Source organism: Octopus sinensis, linkage group LG2 (assembly GCF_006345805.1).
Source record: "Octopus sinensis linkage group LG2, ASM634580v1, whole genome shotgun sequence".
NCBI lineage: Eukaryota > Metazoa > Mollusca > Cephalopoda > Octopoda > Octopodidae > Octopus > Octopus sinensis.
This window is the reverse complement of record NC_042998.1, coordinates 41,630,884-41,651,955: the sequence shown is the minus strand read 5'-3', so window position 1 is coordinate 41,651,955 and position 21,072 is coordinate 41,630,884. Positions and strand designations below refer to the sequence as shown.

Here is a 21,072-nt window from a genome sequence, read left to right as displayed (position 1 = left end):
TACAATATTACTGAAAGACCTTTTGTAATAGAGGCACACAGTTTCCTTTCCCCTCTCCTATATAGTTTTTTTCTGTCTACCTTTTTTTTTGTGCATTGCCTCTTCCTTGTAGCCAGGAGGAAGGGACAATGCTCATAAACTACACAGGTCCTCAGAGATTGATTCAACTGATATTCAAATTGACAATATGTAAGCTGATGTCCACATGAAAAGGGAATTCCAGAGGGAATTGAGAAACAGTGGGGCCAATGTGTCAGGTGGCAGTGGTATGCAATTAGCTGGTTCAGAGAAGCTGAGACCATGAAGGGAGCAACAGAGGCTAGAGATTGTTATGTGTTGGGAGTAAATCTTTGCCAATCAGCCAAGTGGCCTTCTTTTGGATGCAATTGTGTTGTATTAAAGGAAGCGGGTGAAGAATGGTATAATCTACACTGGAGAATCTCAACCATTTTTTACTTATGGATCAGTTTGATTACTATTTTATTTTGGTGGATACCTATAACCATTCATTGTTTAAAAACTAGTTTTATAGAAACATCTTTCAAAATTCCTATTTTGTTTTTCACACATTAACTTGTTGAAATATGTAAAATGTTAGAGAAAGAAACCTGGCTGTTTCTTGCAATACATACCAATATATACAGCTAAATCAAAATTTTTTCAGGGCCCTTAAAAAACTATTGTGGATCCCCAATTTACTCTTTTGTTGTGGACCCTGTTTGAGAACCACTGATCTATACAGAAGTAGGCATTGATAGTAAGTTTTTTTACTGTACATAACTTAAGAGAGTCTATGAGCCACAACCAAACCATGAGTGCACACAGTAGTTGATAGAGTGTTGGTTATATATGGTATCATCTGACAAGAAGCCTCCAATCTAAAGGCAGACAGCTTAACTAGAATCAACATTGGTATCATTTTGTATTTCAACAAAACATTAATGTCTGTTTATTTCTCATTTATTAATTAGCACTTTGACTTTTGCTATGATGTGCTCTAGACTTCAAACCATTCTTGCAGGTTTGAACATTTTTATGAATCTCTGATAGATTCTGCAATGATTTTATAACCTCATACACAATAAAAATTTCTGACTCCTGTGTTACCTCAAAATAGAGGTCTGTAAACAGACCTCTGGTGAACGACTTCCTTTAGATTATTAAGATACCTTGTCAAGGGTCTTTTCTAAGTCAAATATTGATGACAGTAGGAGGTTGTTGTTTTTTTAAAGAACTTTTACAGTTGTCACAGCAAGAAAACAGCATCCATTCATCTCATCTCAACTCTCTTGCACTAAAACAACTATAATTCTCAAAAAAATGTTCCATCAGCCTGAGAATTCTGAAATGCATTTTTTTCTTTCTGCACCATTAACTGAATAAGTAAGTAATCTCATTAACAAACAAGAAAACACCTTCATATCCTGTGCCTTTGGTATCTCAACAACTGTTCCTGATAGTCATGCAGTTTTCGTCTGACTATAATTTTAATCATTTTGGGTATTGATACTGAAAATTGTATGGATCATCCCATTGTTATGTCTGAAGCTCTGTGTAATCCAAATTATTGCAGACAATGTAAGAAATATTTGATTAATCAATTTATTTTTAATAGCTGCAGGCATGGCTGTGTGGTTAGGAAGCTTGCTTTCTAGCTATATGGTTTCGGCTTCAGTCCCACTACTTGACACTTTGGGCAAGTGTCTTCTGCTATAGCCTCAGGTCAACCAGAGCCTTGCTATTGAATTTGGTAGGCGGAAGTTATAATCATGTGTGTAAGTGCTTGTGCATCCTATCAGCTTTTTTTTTTTTCATATTACCAATTTAAATGATCTTTTTTAAAAATTGCATTTTTTTACAGGAAAAGCTATGAAGGCATCCTATTATTCAGTGATATTAATTCTAATTGCTAAAGCTTAGAGTGACAGGTAGAGGAAAAGAGACATGTTTTGCACAGAGTTTAAGTATATAGTTGCAAAAAGTTGAAAAATTGAGTTTTTCTGGGTTACTGCATGTGTTTCTACACATACATCATAACAATAGTTCACTAGCATAAATAACTTTTAACATATTAACACAAGTCAACACTCACATTTATACAAAACTTATTCTAATGAATTCAAAAGGGTTGCAGCTCCATTATAAACCCACAGGCAAAACAAAACAAGCAAACAGTTAAAATATTTTACATAGTGAACAGTAATTTCAAATCATGAAAAAGCACCATCTGAACGTGGCTGATGCCAGTGCGTCCTGACTGGCTCCTATGCCAGTGGCACATAAAAGGCACTATCTGAACATGATTGATGCCAGGCCTGCCTGACAGGCTCCTGTGCTGTTGGCATGTAAAAAGCAGCCACTACACTTTCAGAGTGGTTGGCGTTAGGAAGGGCATCCAGCTGTAGAAACATTGCCAGATCAGATTGGAACCTGGTGCAGCTGCTGGCTCTCTAGACTTCAGTCAAACCGGCCAACCCATGCCAGCATGGAAAACGGATGTTAAATGATGATGATGATGAAATCTCAGGTTAGTTTCAGCAGTCATGCAACAATTATGCTGAAACTAATACATATAGCTGATCTTTCTTTCAGTTCCACTCAGACTTAACAGGACTGGCTTTCATTATACTACTCATACTTTTCAGGCCTTGTGTTTATAATAGAAAGGATTATACTTTTCATAACGACATTTCCATGCACAAAACTATATTGTGTTGTCTGACTTTTTGTCTCACTGTACAAACTTCAGTTTAATAATCTCTTCTGGTATGACTTCAAATGTATTTGTTGCAGATATGAAGCAATTAATTGAACTGGTTTCAATAACAAATTTGATGGTTTGTTACTTTAAAGATAGCATATCAGAATTTATAAGGGGAAAAAAATATAGATTGGTACAATAACCCTTAGGTAACAAGTATGAATTATTAATCCAACAAAAACAGCAACAAAAGACATTTTGTCCTTAATCTTCATGCAACCATTTAGTTATAAAGTTGGTTATAATTTTCATCAGTAAAAATGTTTCAGGTTTTATTTGACAAATTAAATTGCAAGATGTTGCAAACATTTCAATAAAATATAAGCAAATTCAGATAATGGATTATTTTGTTTATTTTACCAAAGTAAACTTTTCAATAATGTAAAAAATGTAATATATTTATGCCATGTTTCCTTCAATGAAATGATCCAGTTACAGAATGTTTGCTAAATTAACCATGACAATGTTTACATGCATATCATCACTGGTTTCGATATAAATTAAAAACAAATTATATTTTCTTGTCCACAGTTCAACATACAAACTATGGAATACACTATATATTAATCTATTTATCAGTTGCTAGGCACCAGTGGATTGCTGAAAAAAAATCCAGACAAAGCCATTGTTAACAATAACAGCACACAATTAAAAATCTTTAATAAATTAAAATATTTAAATTTCAATATGAGAGCTAACTTTTGTATGTTGTGAAATTAAATATCCAGATATAATTCCAAACCAAAGGTTGATCACATAAGTAATATATTTGTTATTCACTTTTAAAAATCTTAAATTACAATCATTGGGAACAATGCTTAGAAAATAAAAGATTAAAGCAGAGTAAATTGAAAGTTAAAAGAATTCAGAGGCTTTAGACTGAAATATTTCATAACTCTTTATACTATTTAAGACCAACCTTCCAATGAATTTAAATGAAGAATTGTTGATAAAGCTGAAATTATAAATAAAATAACAGCACTCCATTGCGTAGCCACATACATTATCTAGCTTTTACCACCTTGAAAATATTATTGTTCAATTTTTAACGCTGATCATTATCTGTTTGACATGTCTGTCATCTGGTGACACAAATGCTAAAGTGACCTAATTGAGTAGAAGGAAAATATATAGCTCTCGTTTCTCCTTAAAAGAGGTATTCAAACAGTTTAAATGTTTTGAAAGAAACCGTGTTAGGATGATGAAAAAAAATCTTTCATCATTTTAATCTCTAATTGTAAAGAAAAGTTGCATTTTCTTGATATTATATTTTTCTCAGATCATTAGTTTATTAGCAGAAAAAGGTTTCTTAACTGAACTCATTTGGAAGAGAAAAAAAAAAAAAACAAAACTGGATATTACTTGGAACTTCCAATTTTTAAAATGAGATGAATTGAGATCATTGATAACTATTTGATATGATATGACTTTATATCATTCTTTTCTAAATCCTTTGCCAATTAAACAAGTTCAAGTAGTGTCCAGGCCTTTGGCTTGAATTAACGACACAACATAAGGAATCCCAGAAGTTTCTAAATCACTGTTACTGTCTCGTTCAAGTTCAATTTTGATAGGATAAGAGTCTTTGGCACTTTTAGTGTGAGGACTGAAATCTTCAGTATTTGAGTGAGATAAATTAGATAAAGAATCTTCAGGTAGTTCTGAAGATTTTAGACGCTTTGGAGGTGGAGGACTTTTTGGGTCTTCATTATCACAGTAAGAATGTGGTTGCCAAGGTTCTGATAAATCATCGTGGACAACAATATGTGTGTCTGAGTGTCTTGAAGGGAAAGAAGATAAGAAATCTTTTTTACTGCACCTTTTTTTCAAAGGACTTGATGGTTCTTGTTTTAATCCTACAGAATCATTGGCATAGCCTGAAACTGAAGAGTCTTTATCAGCTGAATAAAGGATCACCGGAGGAACTGATTGTTTTGTTTGGAACTGTATTTGATTTGTCATTGATTCTGTAGCTAAGTTCTGTAACTGTTGCACTGGTTTCGAGATTGATGGAGTAATATCACTATTGGGTAAACCCATGAAAGATACACCAGTTGATAAAGATGGGCCATCAGTTTTAGGCATTGTATCCATTGTATTAACAATCTCTGTTGAAATGGCATCCCTAATAATGCCTGGAGATTCAGTTGGTTGAGAGATTAAGGCCTTAGTTGTGACAGGATTGTCAATAGAACTCAAAACCTGTTTCCGATAAAGTTTACACATATCTAATAGATCACTTAAACCAAGGATTTTTGCAATATGCTCCATATCCTCCAATACCTCCTCATTAAGGGAGACAACACCTTCATACATATATTTAGCAAATGCCCATAAAGCATCACCACCAATATCCTGAGAAAATGTCAACTGGAAACAACCTGATGTTACAGTGGCATTTGGCAATGTTAAAAGTTGTGGACTAAGAGCAATCAACACAACTTTGTGAACCTAGAAAAGAAAGAACACATATTTATAGAAAAACAATAAAAGCAGAATATTTCAAAGAATCACATTAAAAGCCTAACTGAACCCCAAACCCTGCAAAAATATATTATTTAAAAATATATTTTGTGTACAGAGACATAACACATTTCTTTGATTGGAAACATTAACACATTATTGACTTAGGAAATTAGGAAACTATTTTATAATTTAGGAAGAAAAGAGGAGATGAATAATCCTTTGTATTCCAATAAATAGTACATGATCATGAATAATCACAATATTACATTTCTTCATATATTTGCTCTTAACTTACATAGGCTAGAAACACAGGACTCTATATACTTCTAACACAAGGTATGTTGAGAATCTGCCTCACAAAAAAAATAATAAAAATTATGTATTAATGTATGTGCATACATGCATACATACACACGTATATGTCTGTAAACTTGTGTCTTCATGTCATGACATTGCGTGATTGCTGTAAATGAATGTCCTTTATTTTCAATATTCTGTGGAAACACGTCTGGCTATATTGAAATATTACCAAGCTTAGAAACAAGTAAGGGTTGGCAGCAGGAAGGACATCTGGCCATAGAAAATCTACCTCAATAAACTCTGTCTGACCCATGAAAGCACGGAAAAGTAGACATTGAAACAATGATGATATATACACATACATAGTTGTCTCTTTGTTTGCATGGTTTAGTTTTAGTTATCTTTCTTTTACTTTTTTTCTTAACCAGTCAAAGAGCCCATGAGATTTCAGGTATCATAAACAATATTCATAATTTCAAACAAATCTGTTGTTGATTACACTGAAAACAATTCATTGGCTTGTTTGGCAAATGCAAGTGATTTAAAATACATTATTATCAATTTCAATTTTCCAATTTTGATTGTTTTCATTACATTTAATTTTTCTTTTACCCACTTCACATTGTGGACTCCAATGTTACAAAGTACCAATATGATATATCATTATCTTTTAACATCTGTTTTCCTTGCTGGCATGGGTTGGATGGTTTAACAGGTGCTAGCCAGCTGAAGAGTTGCCCGAGCTCCATGTCTGTTGTTGTATGGTTTCTACAGCTGGATGCCCTTTCTAATGCCAACCATTTCACAGAGTGTACTGGGTGCTTTTACATGGTACTGGCATAGGTGCTTTTTATGTGGCACCAGCACCCATGAGCCAGCAAGATTAGGATCACTCAGCTGAAAAGGGATCCAGAGGTCATGCCTGTATGCAAGGACAAACACAATTTTACTTAGCTTCATGTGTCTTCTCAAGCAAAGCAAATCACTAGAAGTTTCAGTTCCCTGTTGTCTCCTCTGTAAGATACAACGTTTGAAGATCCTTTTTTACCACTTCATCCCATGTCTTCTTGGGTCTACCCCTTCACAATAAGAGATCAGCATTTCTTGATGCATCTACCTGCATTTATAAGCATTACATGAACGTACCATTGCAGTCTTCTCTCTTGTACACTACACGTGATGCCTTGTATACCCAGTTTTTCTCTCAAATCACTTATACTCAGTCGTATATGCACACTGACATTACCCATCTGGCTTCATTTTTTTCATGCCTTCACATGTCCTCAATAGTCACAGCTCATGTCTCACTGCTATGTAGCATAAATGTTCATGCACAGGCATCATACAATCTGCCTTTTACTCTGAGAGAGAGACCCTTCATTACTAACAGAGTAGCAGATCTCTGAACTTTACCCAGTGCATTCTTATTCTAGCAGCTATGTTTTCAGAACAACCTCACCTAAGTAACAGAAACTGTTAACTACTTCTAAGGATCACCCCGACATTTGAGGGAGTCTATTTTTTTTAACATTCCTAGTGTTTAATGTACTTGCACATTAGCCACGTGTAAAGACTACTGTCTCTGTTAATTTTCCAGCGATGTTACTGCAGCTCTTATGTGTCCAAAACTTGCACTGAGTACACCATTTGGAGTTTCTCCCAACAGCATTTCTACATGTCAAGCAGGGCCTTCACCTTGAAGAGATCTGTCATTTGTCCCATATTTGTTATCTCATATTAATAATGTAGACTGTCAGTGGAACCATTAAGTTAACCCCTATTTTAGCAGGGAAAATTGGCTTTAAAATACTTATGTGCTATAATGTCTGTGCTCATGATTTGGATTAGCAGCTGATATTAACATACTAAAGGAAAATACTTAAATAATAAAGAAAAACAAGTGTACATGAATAGATACAGAGTTAGATAATCATGATTTGATATTTAATACTTACCATAATTTTCATTGTTCCATTTCCAATGGAAGCATCACAGAGTTTACCTTTTTTCCAAAGATTGGTCATATTGGAGAGCATGTGGCCTTGATGTTTGTGCACAACATATGAATGAGTAGGGTTTTCAACTGTTTTCATAAACGTTGTTGGTGTATTCTGCTCACTGTACATAAAGAGAAATGAAATATAATACATGATGGATGTTGGATATAAATTGACAAAAACATTAAAAATAAATTAAAATATTGCAATTCAATTGTCAACATTTTAGTAGTCACAAATATTTGCACCAAACATAGCTGAAGGGTAGTAACTGATACCTCCACTGATACCCTCACCTAGCTTATTTTGTAGTCAGGTCTCATTTTTACAATAACTGCCACCACAAAATGCTCAAAATAAAAATGAAGAGGCTTATAACATGAAGTAAAACTCAATTGCAACATTATTCATCAATCCAGCTTTAGAAACAATTCAGATGAGATGAGTGCTACGTCACTTATTTGAAAATCATCACACTAAAGACAATTATATCATACATTATTCTGCTACATTCTACCAAATTTTATCATCCCAGAGCAGAACAACATCTTTTATACCTTTTTCTGGTGTGTATGTCACAGAGAAATAAATAAACATATAATATAATGTGTAAAGCAATACCATGTTAAAAAACAAATGTTAAAGTTACAGAACATTAATGAAATGTATTCACAGAAATCTCTCCCTCTCTCATATGTGTGTGTTATGAAAACAGAAACTGACTCTACATTGCTAGACAAAACAAACATTCTAAAAGAATTTAAGTAATATTTCATTTCTTTAAGAAAATTCAAAGACTTTTATATAAAGAAACTATCACTTCTATGTTTTCTTTTATTTATATATACACACAAACACACACACACACACACACACACACATGCATAACTGTTGTGTGTATATGTGCATGCACATATATAAGCACATAATATATATGAATAGTGAAATTTACATTTAATAGCATTTAATATAAAATTCTGTCAACAATATTTTACAACATAATGCTACCATAAATCAAAAAGCTTGCTCCAATAGCAAGCAAAAATAGGGGGAAATAGGTAAAGTAAGAGCTTAGGACTCCAGACAGAAACACTGCATTCACTTTTATAGATAGAAATATGTATAGATTCGCAGTGACCATACCGCTCATGATGTATGAAATAAAATGTTTTGATTTCACTTTTAAATGTTATGCCAACAGAAGTAAAACATGGTTGCATATTTCTGCAAATGCTATGTAACAGTAACTGATTACTTAAGTAACCTTATTCAACTGTTCCAATTTTCAAAATGAGAAGTACATGGACATGAAAGATCTTGCAAGTGAAGAAAAAAAAATATGATAACAAATGTTATATTAGTAAATTACAGAAGAAAATCATTGAATAATCTAATAAACATACTGTCAAACCTGTCTCAATAACTTAGATCAGCTTTAAAATTGTTCACTACCATTTGTTGTCGAGCCTACAAGAAATGGCAGTGAAATCTCTCACTTCTTAAAAAGAGGAAAGACACAAGTCAATGTAGTTTTAGATACATTATGTCTGAATAAAAATAGGTTGATCATAGATGGAACAGCTTTGAATAGAGGTCTACTCATTCAGGGATAATCTGGGGTTAAAACAACACTTATTCACCTTTCTGAATGGACCCTGCATCTGTCTGTAATAATCGTATCACAAATTCAATAAACAAAAAGTTATTTAACCCAGCAAAACAACTTCAGACACTTAACATTACCCTAAATCTAGATTTATTAATTCAAATAATTAAGGCTTACAAATACCAGGACCTGGCATTTAATTAGTTTTCTTTAGACTATCCAGTAGCTGTATAATTGCCTAAATGAGATGATAATGTAACTAATGCTTGCAAAGAATAAACTAGCCACATCCTAATTTAGTTATAGTAACAATTGAAGAGATTGCACCCATTCCAAATAACAGTTTTAGAACATACAGAGACTTTTAAGGGCACAACTAAGTTTTACTTTCATGACCATCATTCTGAAGGTATTTCAGCTGAAACCAACCCATCTCTTTTTCCAGTAGATAATACAATCCATGATTGTATTATCCAGGGTAACCCACTTCTAAAGACAACAGGATGTAGTTTGGAAGAAATTAGGCTGTTATTTTTACCAGGTCAAGTAATCATAGAGTAGTCATGGGCAAACTACAGCCTATAGGGCTTTCTGAATGGCACACCTAAATGAAAAATTACCTTCAGTCTTTTTAGTAGTGTGACCCACCTGATGATGAACATCTCATGTAGTCTGCTTCTCAAAATAGGTTGCCTATACCTGACAGAAAATTCCTTAAAACAGAATGGCAATCACATTGCAAGACACAATGATACATAAACATAGATAATTCATTCCATGCATTCATCCCACAAAAATGCGTAAAAACATAAAATCCAAATTACCCAAGTGACATAGTCAGCTTGATAAAAAACCAGGAACAACCACCTTAAACAAAACACTAATACCATACATAACAGAATTAAATTTCATTGAGAAATTAAATAGAAAATGAACCAGAGAAAAGAAAGCTGTTAAAAATATGTACCTATGATAAATCACAAAAAAAGCAAATTTATATTAAAAATTCAACTGAACCCCCCCCCCCCCCCCCAGCATTACAGGGACTCAACACTCACATACACGCCTTCAAAATCCCTGAAGAGGACTTATGTTTGATATCACCAACTCACATATTCCTCTTTGAAACTTGCAAAAAGAATTCAGATAACTTCACTCAACCACAATAATTCACAAATCTTATTCAAGGAATACATGATGGCTTCTGCAATGAAAGAGTCCTTTCAGACACTATATAACTATTATCAATAGAAGCAAAGCATTTGACTTATTTCTTTATATTCACATATTAACAAACAATTCAATTCCATATGAGAAAAGAAATTTTTAAAATGTTGGCTCTAACATGAAACAAGAAACATTGGATTAATAGGAAACCTCTACACAATTTATTGACCTACTAGAAATAGTAGCCACATATCCAACAAATACTTTATCAGCTTAACAAACGGGACACATTTGGATAATAGAGTCTTAGCTATAATATGTATGAAAAAAGGTGGGATCGTCATAGTTGGAATGCATTCAGCTATACATCTATCTGGTCAAAGTAGACCTAGGGTTAAACAACAATAACAGGTATACAAATAACAGACTGAACCAAGACTCCCACAGAACATCCTATACAATTAAAGGGTGACTACTTGGTTGTTTCAACCTGCTACAAAAGTAGCTCAGATTACACTCTTCCAGATACACTGGATAATGCAGTCTTAGATATGCAAAAGATGAGGCATTGCACTCTGTAAAGTGGTTGGTATTAAGAAGGGCATCTAATCACAAAAACCTTGTCACAGATGACATTGGAGACCAATGCAACTCTCAGGCTAGTCAGATCCTGTCAAACCATCCAGCATGGAATACGGGTGTTAAATAATGATAATGAATCATGGCTGCAATACTTTCAGTCATACATGAGTATGCATGGTCAAGGCTGACCTGAGGTTAAACAACATCAACAATCAAATATGGCCGAGATCACTCTGCGGTCATCTTTTAGGCAGAGGTGAGGATATCTAGAGCAATAGATCTTTATATTGCACTTTGTTGTTTAACCAATAACCAATAATCTAACTGAGCAGCTACACAGTAATTAAGCCTGCTAGATATAGTAGGCAAATTCCTGTCAGATTATATTCTCCTGTCTGAAAATGCATTAGTTGCAATGTCTTTGATTAAAGGTCTGTTGAACAACAAACTACACTCAACAACCTGCTTGAAAAGGGTTAACCAAGTGAAGTGCTTTAAACATTAGCCTAAGTATTTGTAAGTTGGTGTTAATATTGGATAGTAATTGCAGATTTCTATGAAGCACTAGTAACTGCATTATAACAGATATCTGTTCAAATGTTTGAGCATGATGCAGAACTACATTATAGCGTGTTTGTTTCTATATATTTTCACATTCGTTTTAAGGCCTGTAAGACTATGGTCAGCTAAGGAAACCTGTTAAGATCAAAACATTTCTGGAGTTGTCACTGTATGTACCTAAGATCAAACTATAGGTGCAGTGTAACAGTGTGAGAAGAGGCTTGTTTCTTAATCATATGGTCTTGGGTTCAATCCCATTGTGTGGCACCTTATGCAAGTATTTTCCACAATAACTCCAGAACAACCAAAACCTTGTGAGTGGATTTCATAGATGGAAACTGAAAGAAGCCTGTTGCGCATGTGTGTGCTTTTGTGTTTTTGTTTGTTCCCCACCACTGCTTGACAACTGGTGTTGGTTTGTTTATGTCACCATAACTTAGCTGTTTGGCAAAAAGGGTTCAACAGAATAAGTAACAGGCTTAAAATAAGTACTGGGGTCGATTTGCTTGACTAAACCCTTCAAAGGAGTAGCCCAGCATGGCCACAGTTCAAAGACTGAAACAAGTACAAGATGATACAATTTTCAACAAATTTGGACTCCAGAGTTGTCTTCCTTGCCTTTCACAATAATTATTATTCTTCACACTAATGATTTTCTTCAGCGTAATTTTTAATTTTAATTGATTTAACATTTCTTTTTAGGTTCACTACATTATGTTAATCCCTAGTTATGCTTTTTTGCATACAGAAGACAACTCTGAGAAAATTTCCCATGTTATAACTAGTATGCCAATTATATACGTATAGAGATTTTGTTGAGAATTCTATGAGTGAAGTAGCCTTGATCAGTGTGAGAGAGTTGTAATCCCTTTGCAACCCATTTAGTTTAGTCCTAAAGATATGTCTAAAGTGGCCAAGACAGTAGATTTTGGAAAGTTTTTAGTCACTAATGCGTTATTAAGGACTAAAAATGTTAACAGGTGAAGGATAAGCTTAAACAGACAGGACAGGATTTGCTTTCATTATATAATTGTTGTTGTTTATCTGGGTCAGTTCTGATCCAGCATATCTATGATTAAAAGCACTCCATTGTGACCATCACATCTTTTCCAGACATAGTGTATTTAGGGCTGCATTATTTAAGTGTCCTTCTAAATTTTTAAAAGATAGTGAAATGCTAGGTATATGCATAAAATCCATGGCTACGTGATTAAAAGCAAAAGAAGTACAAAGGGTTATCAATGATGTAGAGATTATAGTGTCTAAGAGGTGAAGTATAAATCATCTTGAAAAATGAGAGACAAACAAGATACTTTGTATGTCTTTTAAAAGGAATGCAACAGAGTCATGTTTCAGACAGAAGACATACCTGACATTCTGCAAGTTTGTTTTTTGTGTGGTTTGTAAAAGCTAATTTTGTGAAAATCTGTTGAGCATGTATATTGTATGATGTAATATTGCAGTTACTTTTCTATAAGCTAATCATAGGAGTATTAGCATTGCCTAGGACATTTGCAGAGGTTTCTCAACTGGCAAGATTGAAGAAGAACTGATTTAGTGGTCAATGAAGAAAGTCACTCAAAACTACTTAACTAGTTGAGCACAGGTTCCAAATTGTGAAGAAAATATATGACTATGTGCCATATGATAGGGCAGCTTCCCTATATAATAATCAAATTTTCAGCTTCCTATGGTATCTAGTGACAGCCCACTGGAAAACCTTTTCAACATGTACACATGCAGTAATGAAGTAGCACTACACAATGGAAGATGCAGTTGGAAGTTGCGCATCAAGATATTGGTACCATCCACAAACCTGAATATCTGGACTTTGCAACGAAAACAACTACACTTAATGCACTCAGGAACTAGTGTACCCTTTTATTAAGCCTATGACCCCAAAAATGTTTCAGCACAGGTCTGTTTGTTCTATTACAGAAGCTGACTTACTGTAGTCAAAGCCTTTAATTATGCAGCAGTTACATACAATTCCGAGTGAACAAAACTACTAGGTGAGTTGTCTTTGTAGCAGCTCAATTGTTGATTGCAAATTTGCAAGATTACTAAGAGTGTAGGGATTCACTGAAATCATTGAAGAGCTGTCTACAGGTGCAAGAAATATATATATATTGGGTCATCCCATAAAGAATAGCGGTTTTCTCAGTTGCATGAACTAAAAGTCAGAGGGAGACAGGATAAACTACCTGCATCAACTTGCTATAAAAGCAGGTAGTAAATTTAACTTGACCTTATTCTTAGTTCAACTTTTGAAGAGTGCTGTTCAATTTTAACAGTTATTTTTTCAAAGCTATACTGGAAGTGGCAAAGGAGCATATTCAGCATATTTTGCTTTATGAGTTCAATAAAGGCAACAATGCAATGGAAAGTGCAAGGAATTATTAATGCAGTATATGGGGATTAGACAATAAGCATAAGCCAGTTTCAATGATGGTTCCAGAAAATCCAAGCTGGAAACTATAGCCTCGAAGATGACCCTTGTCCTGGAAGATCTGTAGAGCTCAACAAGGACTTCCTGCAAACTCTGGTGGAACAGAATTCCATCATAACTGTTGTTGAACTAGCAGAGAAGCTTGGATTTGGTCATTCAACCAGTCATTCAAGTCAGCGCTAGAAGAAAAGCAACCATCTTTGGTTTCAAGATGAAAGGTGTTCTTCCATCAGGATAATGCTCGGCTACATACAAAAAGGACGACATTCTAAAGGATGGAGCAGTTTGAATGGGAAACGATGCCCCACCAACCATATTTGCCAGACATTGTCCCATCTGATTATCATTTATTCCACAGTTTCCAAAATCATTTGGACTGAAAAAACATGAACTCTGTAGACGAGGTCAGAACAGTACTGGAGGAGTATTTTTGTCACAGACAAGTGAATTTTGGAAGAAGGGCCTTGCAAGTCTACCAGATAGATGGAAGAGCATTGTAAAAAATGAAGGAGAGTATATATTTTAGATTAAAAAAGAACTTTATCTTAATTTTGAAAAATAAAGGAAGTATAAAAAATCCACATTATTTATATATGTGTGTATATATATATACCTGGGTGAAAGTGTACATGACTTAGAGAGAGAAACAGTATCGGTAATACTGGAAGTGTAACAGAGTTTAACAGAGATCAAAGATAGACATATTTTAGAATTAGGGTTAGCTAATGAATAGTTATTAAAGGACATAAAATGTCTAACCAGTAACTACTACTTGCTTCGGAAAGAATAATTCAAATAGGGTAAAAATAGAATTGTGTAGAACACAAGAGGATGAAAAAATTGTAATAAAGGTTGAGAATAATAGTACACATACACAAACAAAAATAGAAGTATAGTCACATATATAAACTATACTTTCCATATGCTTTGGTAAGTGAGGAAACTACACAAGTGACAGTATTTCATTGTCATAGAAATGTGTGATGTCCTGCCCACATCCTCTCCATGGCCACTAACTTACAAGAACTTTGATGTTACTAGTCTAGAGTCCCAGCAAAATGTTTTCAGCACACTTATACATATGCACACAAATAAACTTAAAAAAAGATATATAAAAATATTCATGTATAAAATTATATATATAACCTTTAGGTTATGAAATTTGCTTTTTAATCATGTGATTTTGAGTTCAACACTTTTAAGTTGGTGTCTTTTACTTCAGTCTTGGTTTACTGAATGTCTATTGAATGATGTGGAGGCACAATGGCCCAGTGGTTAGGGTAGCAGACTCGCGGTCGTAGGATTGAGGATTTGATTCCCAGACTGGGTGTTGTATTTATTGAGCAAAAGCACCTAAATCTCCACGAGGCTCCAGCAGGGGGTGGTGGCAAATCCTGCTGTACTCTTTCACCACAACTTTCTCTTGCTCTTTCAACCTGTTTCTGTTGTACCTATATTTCAAAGGGCCAGCCTTGTCACGCTGAATCTCCCCAAGAACTATGTTATGGGTACACGTGCCTGTGGAGTACTCAACCACTTACATGTTAATTTCATGAGCAGACTGTTCCATTGATCAGATCAACTGGAATTCTCGTCATAACCAACGGAGTGCCACTGAGTGATATTTTGTAGATGGAAATTGTGTGAAACCTTATGCAAGAGATGACAAAGGACAGTGTTGATTGGTGATATGCAGTGTTGGAGAAAACCTCTATTCAGCAATGTAAGCATGACAAATTGAAATTCACAAGGATAATGGTAATGATGTAGACTGAGAGGTATACATTTTATGTGTATCCGTTTGCATGGGTATGTAGGTATATTTACAGCCTAGTTGACTATCACTGTTTTTTTTCTGTACTGTGACATTATTTCACTTCTCTGACATCCCTAGCCATTCATATGAATGGGACCTCTCCCATCATCCTTATCTGCCTATTTGTATGGGCCCCCACTAACTACCATACTCACCATTTGTTAACCCATCTTTAGGAGACCACACAACATTGGACCTGTTGTGTCCAGTACACTTTACTCTAATCTTCATCTTTCCCTCTTCTTGTTCACTCTACCTGCCATTATACTCTTACTTATTTTCACCCACATATCCTTGCTATCGCTCTCTCTCTCTCAAGCACATGGATCATCTTGCCACTGTTACTGCTCTATTCTCTTGCTCACAATTCACTGATTGTACATACTTGCTTCAGAATACTGAGTACCATTCTTATGACTATCATCCATACCTCTGTTTATCTTATCCTTAATGCTTCCCACTCTATAAACAGGTTCATGAGCAAGAAGTCATGGAGTCAAGAGGTTTCTTCAGTCATGTCATAGACATAGCTACCTCTGAAGCACTGATGCTTTGAAAAAAATACTCAATACTTTTTTCTGCAAATTACTTGGAACTTGCAATACTGCAAAGTAGCTGGAACAAGGAAGGGCATCTGGCCATAGAAACCAAGCTGAGAATGAAACCCACAAGTGACATATAGTCTTCCAGCCCAACTACATTAGCAGCACCCTCAAATGTGCTAACTTGAACCATACTGACCACCAATCCATACCAGCATCGCTGGTGTAGATATAAATATTTAAGCAGTGTATGATTAGAAAACCTATGATAAATTTAAAGTAGACAAACTTCAGTTTTTAAGCTTTTTGCTGTGGTGAATATATTTTTTTATTCTTCAAGTACACAGAATAATAAAGGAGATTGTCCTGACATGTTCCACAGTTTGTTAACCACTCATTTGATGGGCAAGTACCCCATTATTCTTCTGCCCACAAAAAGAACTTACAGTAAATTGCTATTTAAATTAAACACAAATAGAATTTATATGTAAAGGCTAGACTAACTGTATTGTCAGCCGTACGTTGAAGTAACAGATAAACTTAAAGTAGTTTAACCATTGTTTTTGAGGGCTTTTTTTTTGTTGTTGTAGGACTTTTAAACAGATATTGATGAACACGATGATGATGATGATTATTCTCTTTATACACAGAAAAATAAAGAACACATTGACAACTGATCAGACAATCAGTACCCCTTCTCTTTCACTTTTTAAAGGTAAATTTGGACAAGTTTGTCAAAATTTACCCTTTGTAATGCACCTTCATTACATCGTGAGTGAATGAACACACCATAAAGTAGTAAGTACTAATGGGGTACGAAGCAAACTAACTGTACCATCATAAAATGCATCCAGTCAAAACAACGCAGGGTCGAGAGGACATGCCAATCTCTTTAGTTGTGATGCCCCGAAAAATGCACACAATGCATTCTGTAAAGTGGTTGGTAATAAGAAGGGCAGGTACCCCACCCCTCCGGCCCAAAGTGAAACATACAAGCGAGAAGTTAACATTGAACCCCTTCAAGGAAAGCACAACCACGCACGTACATATATAAATGTCAGTTGCAATAAAATGTATTCAACTGTTAAAGTGAAAGTCACTAAACATTAGACACACACATGTATCTTTAAAGTATTTCTCAAGCGAAATAAGCGTGTGACAAAGCTGAATTATTATTACATAAACACAAACACTACATTACACACAGGACGGACCTCTGCAGTTTCCGACTACCAACCTCCACTCCATGACATTGGTGAACCCGAATGCATCGCAGAAAACACGTGCGATAATTTTGGTTTGACATACAAACATTATATATATGTGTGTGTGTGTTTATTGCATGTATGGTGTATGCGTGTGTGAAAATTAAAAAGCTTGTTTTTAAATATAAGAATTGTTCTATATAAAAAAAATCTTGAGACTGGGGACGATCGTGTAAAAGTTATGCTTACGTGAAAGAGTTGGCGCAAGAATGCACATCTGTAATCATAAAGGAGGATGTCTCTGAACTTTGGTCGGCAACACGATTCTCTTCCTGAGTTTCAATTCTGCTAGAACTTTTTTCTTTCGATTCTCTCCCTCTTCCAAAATGTAAACTTTGTAAACACCGTAAGTTGTTTTTTGCCTCACTGGAACTTATCTGTTGTCTTCTGTTTGTAACTTGTTCTCTCCAATTGACAGATTTTTCGCTGGAATCTCCGGTTGTTGAAAGATGCGGCCTTGTAGCGTTAGATTTTGGTAAACACGAAGTATTTAGGGATGATATTGGTGATGAAGTGAGGAGATTAATATTCTTTTTCTGCGATAAGGCAGTAGAATTATTTGAGAGATGTTGAAATTCATTTCTGAAATTATTTACCCTTTTGTTGGAGGTGATCTTAGAATTTAATCGAGCCTCTTCCAAGAAGGGTGTTGCTACTGCTGATGTACTTTGCTCTCCAGCAATGTTACTAAGAATAGATGCCATCTTCTTTCTCTGTGAAACAGATGTTGGCTGTCCGAATAACTGACTGATAGCACGAACATCTTTTCTGTTTATGCCACCCCACAGTAGTTTCTCTATGGCCGTAGCTCTCAGACTGTGGTTAGTGTAACGTTTGGACAGTCCTGCCTTGTGGCTTAGCGTAGGCATCATACCACCCAGAGGAGTTTTACCATACGGAATGCGATCGAACCAATACGGTTGACTAGAATCAACCAGTTTTTTAGGTTTTTGGAAAAGTCTATCAAAATCCTGATGCAGTTTAGAAATATACAACTCGTATGCCCTCACTGGACAGAGCACATCTCCTTTCAACGATGGTATCAGCCCTCCAGCTAATTCCTCATCATTTTCCCCGTTTCCATCCAGAGGTTCAGATTCGTTTTGAACAATGCTCCGCTCTCCCTGAGCATCAGTCCGAATAACAAATGAAGTTATCTTCAATTCTGTCTGTCCATCTCTTCCCAGTCTGCACATGTAATATTGCAAAATAAACCAAACATACTCCAAAAGTTCCCGTGGAGTTGGATTCTGCATGTTTGCTTTAAAATATTCTTTTAAACGAGCCATGTCTTGCTCTTCGACAGGAGGGTAATGTCGTATCAGGCCTTTGCCCTCGGCTTTAATACGCTTCTCCATAAAAACAAAGGATTCGTTCGCTTCGACGAAAGCATCTCCTTTAATAATATCCAGATTGAGAGTTTCCTCAAAGTGTCGTTTGAGTGCATAACGAAGAGAACGGAAAGCTGTGAGCTGATAAAGTTCACATTTTTTTGTTCGCGCTCCAGCATATAATCGCTTCAATACCTGACATAATAATGACACATCTTGGGTCGCAGACTCCACATTATAACCAACTTCATTGCAAAAATCGGTGAAAACTCGCACCCCCCATTGCGTACTATCTTTCGTTTTCTGACAGTGTTTATCTTCAGTAGTTTGTTTACTTGAATTATCGACAACAGTCAGATTACTACTAGGTTGGACCACCTTATGCCACTCAGTCGCCATCTTGTTGAGGCTTTGTCAGGTTGGCTTAACGACAGTTAATACATATTCAATAAAATAGATTTTTTCTCATAGTGCAGAAAATTTCCCATAGTACAGGTTCAGAGGTATCTTTTTTTTTTATATATTTTTTTCCAGCGAAAGAATTACAAAGATACACAAACGCTGATTCGTTTTCAAAATATAATCTACATAGATCTGTTACAGTTGAGGATAATTTGGATAGATAGATTTTCGACAGAAGTTACATAAATTGTTTAAGACTGGGTAGTAGTACGTGGTAGAAGTCGACCAGCCAATCTAATAATAGCTGATTATAAACCAGACCCGCTGCTGTCAGTTAGCTTGCTAGCTGGCTATCGGTCCTGCAAAACAAGCAATAATACAGCAATAGAAAGCAGTTCGCTCGACTTGTAACTGTTGTTCCTCTTAAAACAAAACAACTTAATGGAGGATAACAAATCTGATAGTGTATGTGCGCATGTTGTATATGTGTGTATCTCTCTCTATATATAAACACACACATACACGTTGTGCATATGCCAATATATTAATTCTGGCAATATCTGCAGTCACCCTCTCTCTCTCTCTCTTTCTCTCTCAATCTATCTCTTCGGTAAACTACAGAAAAGCTGAATAGAAATAAATCATTATACATGAAAGATTATCTCATTATTTAAAAGAAATTATCAATTATTTTTGTCTAGTTCTTTTCTTTATATATATAAGAAAGTAGTAGAAGGGTGGGAAAGGGTATCAAGTGAAACATTAAAAAAATAAACTTAAAATTATCTGATGTAATAAATATCAATTTCAGTAATTACAATGACTGTGATCTTAATGAAATAATAATATATATATATATACGTTTGTTTCATTTGACTGCGGCCATGCTGGAGCACCGCCTTTAGTCGAACAAATCGACCCCAGGACTTATTCTTTGTAAACCTAGTACTTATCCTATCGGTACTTTTTTTTGCCGAACCGCTAAGTTATGTAAACACACCAACATCATCGGTTGTCAAGCGACGGTGAGGGGACAGAGACACACACGTGTGTGTGTGTGTATATATGACGGGCTTCTTTCAGTTTCCGTCCACCAAATCCACTCACGAGGCTTTGGTCAGCCCGAGGCTATAGTAGGAGACACTTGCCCAAGGTACCACCCAGTGGGACTGAACCCGTATCCATGTGGTTGCTAAGCAAACTACTTACCACACAGCCACGCCTGCGCATATATTATTATTATTATTATTACTATTAAAAGAGAAAAAGTTAAAGACATTTAATATTTATTTTCACAAAGACATCAAACCTATTTCTTTTTAGGAAACTCTTTTCAAAATTAAAAACATCTCTGCAAAGAGGATCCTATTCCTGAAATAAAGCCCTAATTCCATGAAATTTTCTGGAGATTTTCTTACAATCTTTTCATTATTAAAACCACATGATCAATGAGGAGAATTACTGACGGTGGTATACACTGCTTCAAAAATGAACATTGAGGGGTGAGCATCAAGCTAGAGAAACAGCTCTCCCTTATTAGGTTCTTTGAGTTTTTTAAAAGGTAATTTTGAACTGTTAACCATTCTAGTGTGTCCATTAATCTTAAATGAGAGAGGCATAGATTAGATCCTGAATTAGTTTAACATGAGTGGAGAACAGTCAAATTTTTTGTTCTAAGAATGTAATTAAGCTAGCAAGCCAATCAGTTATTGTTTAGCCTCAGGTCATTGGGTGATAAGATATGTTTATGATCAAAGACATTTCAGTTGTAACTATTTGGTCGCTTATTTAGAAGTACAGAATCTGGAGACAACATTATTCAATTAG

General features: G+C 35.2%; 1 protein-coding gene across 2 annotated transcripts in view; it reads right to left on the bottom strand.

Annotated features, from left to right (window-relative positions):
- Positions 1 to 3,096: 3,096 nt before the first annotated feature.
- The window catches only part of LOC115230799, a 43,471-nt gene continuing 25,495 nt past the window's right edge, over positions 3,097 to 21,072 (bottom strand). Inside the window, exons 1-3 of one of the 2 annotated variants that reach the window (XM_029800928.2) lie at positions 17,702 to 19,756; positions 7,483 to 7,645; positions 3,097 to 5,212 (exon numbers count right to left, since the gene is read on the bottom strand). In XM_029800928.2, coding sequence (XP_029656788.1) covers positions 4,232 to 5,212; positions 7,483 to 7,645; positions 17,702 to 19,242 — 2,685 coding nt within the window. In that variant the 5' untranslated portion in view covers positions 19,243 to 19,756 and the 3' untranslated portion in view covers positions 3,097 to 4,231. Of the gene's footprint in view, positions 5,213 to 7,482; positions 7,646 to 17,701; positions 19,757 to 21,072 lie in introns of those variants that run through there. The other variant, XM_036512523.1, reaches the window with a different exon arrangement.